The 6208-nt window shown below is 45.0% G+C and overlaps 1 protein-coding gene across 2 annotated transcripts in view; it reads right to left on the reverse strand.

Annotated features, from left to right (window-relative positions):
• The window catches only part of LOC144099176 (brefeldin A-inhibited guanine nucleotide-exchange protein 3), a 103169-nt gene that overhangs the window by 66485 nt on the left and 30476 nt on the right, over positions 1-6208 (reverse strand). For both annotated transcript variants that reach the window (XM_077632309.1, XM_077632308.1), the window contains 6 exons: positions 5501-5608; positions 4980-5198; positions 3679-3934; positions 2729-2935; positions 2155-2319; positions 203-437 (listed from right to left, as the gene is read on the reverse strand). In XM_077632309.1, the coding sequence (XP_077488435.1) occupies positions 203-437; positions 2155-2319; positions 2729-2935; positions 3679-3934; positions 4980-5198; positions 5501-5608 (1190 nt within the window). The remainder of the gene's footprint in view (positions 1-202; positions 438-2154; positions 2320-2728; positions 2936-3678; positions 3935-4979; positions 5199-5500; positions 5609-6208) is intronic.

Below are 6208 nucleotides of genomic sequence, written 5' to 3' on the forward strand. Positions count from 1 at the left end.
AAACCTATAGTGGGCAGGTTGCCACCTGCCCGCCATATCAAGCAGGCCACCTGCCAGAGGCTTCATCAGACAGACAAGCATCCGCGAAATCTAAGACTGGGAGTTTCAGTGCTAGCACACTAAAAAAGTTGCAACAGATTTCTATTTAAGTCGAAATTTCATATCATAGGTCCGCCTGCCCACCACCAAAATGGGCACCAACCTCCACAAAGTGAGGTGCCACGACGCTCCAGGCCTTCATAACATGCACCAGGGGCCGACCACCACGGGCGCATCGTAGCATGACTTCACTTAGCCTGTTGAGCAGTAGCACAGGGTGGCGGGCAGCAAGAGAAGCGCCACGGCTGAACAGCTGGGTCCGACTGGCAGCGCACAGCTCCGACAAGAAGTCGACCAGGGCACAAAGGTTCAGCTTGCCGGCTGCCTCATCAAACAGCCTGCACAGCAGAGGCATACAGTGATGCCGACTAATAGCAAACTACGAGACACATGAAGATGTTTTCAATACAACCAGTAGTTCGACAGAGTAAAGCCTGCACTGGAGGCAATTTGGATCAGTTAATAAATTCTGCCGCGCTAGAACTACACCTATGCTTTAAAAAATATGCCACAATGAAACGTTCTAGATAAAATGGGACAAACTGCAGCTCTTTGGCTGGAATTGAAATCTTAACAGTTACATGAGCACTATAGCATACCAGCTCTTTTAATGTGGAATCATACATAGCAGTATGCAAGTGTATTCTGAAAACCCGAAATTGTGAACATCCAAAACACACTGCTCTTCAGCAAGGGAACTTTACAATTCATAGTATCATGCTGAAATTCATCATTATTTTGCTGCATTTGCATTGCAGTCACCAATGATATTTTCGATTCAGCAGGACCTGAAAATGGTCTGAATAATTACACTTCAAAAAATCTGTGAGCTACAAAAATCAATTTACTGAGAAAAAAAAAAGCTGAAAAAAAAACTGCTAATTTTGCCCTCTGTCACGCTATGTTTACAAACGGTAGCATTAACTTGTATTTGAGCCAGACTCACACTTTCATCACGTGGAGTAATATCACATCACTGATACTGAAGTTACGCATAAAAATGCACTTCAGCTCAAGAAAAATATTCTGTGTTGTCAGCTTGCTATGCATGCTGTGAAACTGCTCTATTTAGTAATTAATGACTTCTGGATTAAGCCCTCAGGCATAATCCATTTTTGCTGAACTAACAGCAAACAGCCTTTTTTTTTACATTTTACTGCATTAAACAAAATCACAGAGTGGTTATTAGTGTGTAACGCATGTTTGAGCATTAACTATGCTATGGCAGTGAAGAATTTTTCACAGACAAGCTCTGCTTTTTGATCTCTTAAACCTATAAAGCCCGAGGTATAATAACACTTCCCTCAGGACTGCAGTGATACCCTGAAGTGAAATTCTTTTGAAAGATCACTTACAGCAGTAACAGTTAAACTCTACATCTGTTTAGACATGCTGGTTAGGGCATACGAACCTGAACCCCTATGTCAGCAAGGTAGCATGAACCACCTTTGCAGTTTAAGGTGGCCAAAACTGGGTTTGTCCCCGAAAAAGGCCAGCAGGTTTTGAGGAGCCTCTCCCAAGTGCATGCCCCTAAGGAAATCATGCTCCAGATGCTTGTACCCATCCTTGCCCAGCAGTGGATTTCGAACCAGCCACCCCTCACCGCCGAGGTGGGCACCCAAGCCAGAAGGACACCATCGCCTCCCACCTTCTCCCCCTCTTTTCTCTTCCACTTTTCCTCTCCCCTCCCTCATCTTCCCTAAAAGTGGACAGTAGGGTTCTCTCTGCATTTTGCCACCTGCCGACTAAGGTAGGTGGCAATTGGCACTGCGAATGCCAACGCTGACGACAGGGGCACAAAACTAAAGAATGAGATAATTAGAGCTGACACTCTAGAACCAGCAAAGCACACTGGGCTAAGGTTAATCTGAACTTCACATGAACTCGTGGTTATTTCAAACCAAAGCTTTAGTCCTAGGAAATCACGTGTTTTAAAGGCAGCTGAACTGGGCTTCCTTTATTTCAAACACATTTTTGGCCCCCCTCAAACCCAAATTAGTCTTCCTGAGAGCCTGACTGACTTTTAACAACAAGAACAAGTGTAAGTGTGCAGACCTGTCAACAAGCTGTGACAGGGCCTCGACAATTGGCTGGAGCTGTTTTCCCATCAGTACGCCAGAGCCAGAGGCTTGGGTGGCATTCTTGACCAGGTCGATGACATTTGCACTGCCCGCGTGTCCAACACCGGGCATCGTCAGTGCCTCTACAGCCATTTCCTCCCTGAAAAAAAAAAAAAAATCGACAAGTGATTACCAATGAGACCACTGAAGGTGGCAGTCTCTGTTTCTGCTGTCCACCACTGCCACCACTCCCTTTGCATGTCACAAGTGCTTCTTCAGTTTTGCAAGTGAACATTTCACTTGAAATCACTTCATGCACATGCAGATGTTTAGTGAATTTTCTGTTCTAAATGGGTGGTGACACCTATCTTGACAGTGGTCTAACAGCACCCACAGTGACATGAGCCACCATCTCTAGCTAAAAAAACTTCATTCAGATGTGTTTGAGAAGTGTTAAAACAAAATGACTGATCTCTGCTGACAGGAGTACTATTCCATCAAAACTCTAGTGCAATCAATATACTGCACACACTATAGCTGGAAAACCACAATGAGAAAGCGCGACTCACTCAAACTGTTCGGACGGTGGCTGCAGCAGGAGGAGGCCATCCGAGGAAGGCGAAGACTTTGGGCTGAGTGCCTGCTGCACCCTTTCGCCCCATGAGAAAGAAGACAGCTGCAGCTTCAGGTGGGACGGCCCCGAAGAAGAGGAAGATGAAGAGGCCGGCTTCACCTGGAAGCAGCTCTGCTCCAGCTCCAGAATGTAGCTGCAGCACCTATGCACATGTGATGGCCAAATGTACTCAGCGAGGTGACAGGTCCATTTCCATTGCAAATAAAAACACAGCCGGAGGCCACCTCAGGTGTTCAAAGCTTCCAGGGAAAGGAAACAAGGCGTGCTTCAAAGAAGGACAGTGAGGGCAATACCACACTTTCAGAAAAATGAAAAAATTATACACCAGCTAACACTTTATATGACTACGATCAATGCCCAAAACTCAGATCCCAGAGGTGAAACTGACAGCTTGGTATGATAGAGAAAGCAGCACCAATGGTTCAGCTTTGTTAAAATGAGTGAATAAGATGAGTTGTACATTACTCAGGAGAAACAAATAACACTCACATCGTTTTACTGCACTGACTCACGTAAATAATTTAACTTTTTTCCCAAAAAAATTTCTGAAAATTTGGGGGCACGTTTATTAGGCAGGCACAATATTCAGAAAAACTGTACTTTTTGACAGTCAAAGTAGAGGGTGCATTCATTATGTGACTGCATCGATTAAGCGAGTAAATACGCTGTTTTCTTAAATATTGCAAGACCTTTAAAATTCACTAAACTGCAAACACATATCAAAAATCAGCAGAAAGTTTAGAGATGCACTGACCTTAACAATATGAGACGATAGCTAGACAGAGCTACCGTAACGCACACTGCATTTCACTCTAGTGAATCAGCGAGCATCTCACACTTGTAGTGAAACGAACAAGACTTGCAGTGAAACCTGCAAATGCTCACCTGAACACATGCTTCCAGCACACGGCACTGTGGCTTCCCAGTTCAAGGCCTCGGCTGAGGAGGACATCCATGCTAAGGACATGAGATGCGTGCAACCGCACGGACTTGCTGCGACCGGGCAGCACAGTCTTGCGGAAGCGGTCCCTCTTGGAGACGGGTCGGCGCAACTGGCCAGCAATGGAACCATTGGGGTTTAAGGCTGGGCATGATGCTGCTGCCAGCTGGGCAAAGATTGCTCCGCACTTTGTCTGCAGGCCTGTGGCAAAGAGCAGCAAGCAAGTGGTGAGGCGTGCACATCTTGTTAGCCAAAATGGAGGCCTACAGTGGCCACTGGCCACAGGCGTGCAAACAAGAAATGTTGATGCGTGGGCAATTCCTCATTTTTGTACATTTTATAAATATCAGTCACTTACCCATAACCTCCCTACAATACTAAACAAATATAGACACACAGTGGGCTTGAACAAAAAACAATTACATTCCTGTTTTGTGCAGTTGTGATCCATAAATTTTTGTTTGTTGTTTCCGCGTATGTGCTTTTCAGTTGTTTTATTTTGGTTTCAGTTCATTACTGGTAGCTTTATGTGATTGACATCATTATTACCTGTCACAGTAACTGTTTTATTATTTCCCTATTACTGTCTACCTATGTACTATTCATCTATTATGTTTCTATTCTTTACGCTGCTGCCTTGTAATGGTCTCTTGGGCCTCGTCAAGCTTTTGTGTAGCTTTTAGCCCAAGAGACCATCCAGTTGTCTTCTGGAAATAAAGATGTACTTGTAGTAGTAGAGACCTTTCACAAAAATTAGCAGTTGCCGCCATATCATATGATGTAGAAATGTCAGAGCTAGTTAGACAGCAATGCAGAGCAGACTAATTTGTGTTGCATACAATGCCTTCAGCTAGCCTTTTGCAGTGAAGAAATACAATCAGAGTAGCTGAAATATTTATTCACTTTTCACAATTCCTCATCACAGAGGGTAGTTACATAGCAATTGAATAGTGAAGTCTTTGCCAAGACAAAGCAGTATTGCTGCTACAAAATTTGTACCAAAGTTTTTTTCTTTTTCAACCAGTTGTACAACATTTCAATGCCTTAAATGTGCCCGTGCTTAATATAAAATACATGTTCATGGCCTACGTGATGCCAGTTGACTAGGAGATCTAACAGCATGACATAAGCAGCTAATCTCCGCCAGTTTGCCTCATCAATGAGCATTCACCCTCTCATCAATGAGCATTCACCTGACAGGGCCACAGTCAAACGAAACTCCACACACAGGGTGAGATGGCCTTACCAAGAACATTGCACAGCTTGGCAGCACACTGCAACCCATCCAAACAGTTGGCTACGGCCTCCCTGGCCTTGCGATGGTCCTCCTTGGCACCATCCGTGCCCAGAAGGAGGCCCAAGGAGCTCGCAATGCCACAAGAGTTGGTGCCATTCAGGAGCACAGACAGCACCTCGAGCATGGTGTCCCAGCAGGCAGTGAGCACGTGACGGGCAAACTTCATGCCTGCACACAACATGGCGAGGCTGGCAGTCAGTCTACCATGAAACGGCCTGGCATCATGTGAAACCAGGATGAATGAGAAAATGTTATACGTTGCCCAGGTTAAAAGCAATGCAGTCAAAAACAGCACCCCATAGTTGCTTGCAGGATGCTGTTTTCAACAAAAATCAAAAACAAAATCCTACAGTAACACATTTCACAACAGTCAGTCCTTAGAAGGTGAAAGTCACTACAACCATTATCAAACCTTATTATTTTCCCTATATGCATAAATGTACTGATCGAGTGGTGCTGCAACAACTTACCAGCCATCATGTGAGGTGTAAACACAACATTAGCAGCAGCCCTCTCGAGCCGTCGGTAATCAGAAAGTTGGCGGGAGCCAAGCTGGTCACTGCCAAGGCCATCCACATCTGAAAGAAACAAGCTCAACAATGCTTACCCAGCCCAGCCCAGCCCAGCCCAGCCCAGCCCAGCCCAGCCCAGCCCAGCCCAGCCCAGCCCAGCCCAGCCCAGCCCAGCCCAGCCCAGGTTAGGTTAGGTTAGGTTAGGTTAGGTTAGGTTAGGTTAGGTTAGGTTAGGTTAGGTTAGGTTAGGTTAGGTTAGGTTAGGTTAGGTTAGGTTAGGTTAGGTTAGGTTAGGTTAGGTTAGGTTAGGTTAGGTTAGGTTAGGTTAGGTTAGGTTAGGTTAGGTTAGGTTAGGTTAGGTTAGGTTAGGTTAGGTTAGGTTAGGTTAGGTTAGGTTAGGTTAGGTTAGGTTAGGTTAGGTTAGGTTAGGTTAGGTTAGGTTAGGTTAGGTTAGGTTAGGTTAGGTTAGGTTAGGTTAGGTTAGGTTAGGTTAGGTTAGGTTAGGTTAGGTTAGGTTAGGTTAGGTTAGGTTAGGTTAGGTTAGGTTAGGTTAGGTTAGGTTAGGTTAGGTTAGGTTAGGTTAGGTTAGGTTAGGTTAGGTTAGGTTAGGTTAGGTTAGGTTAGGTTAGGTTAGGTTAGGTTAGGTTAGGTTAGGTTAGGTTAGGT

This window comes from Amblyomma americanum, chromosome 7 (assembly GCF_052857255.1).
Source record: "Amblyomma americanum isolate KBUSLIRL-KWMA chromosome 7, ASM5285725v1, whole genome shotgun sequence".
NCBI lineage: Eukaryota > Metazoa > Arthropoda > Arachnida > Ixodida > Ixodidae > Amblyomma > Amblyomma americanum.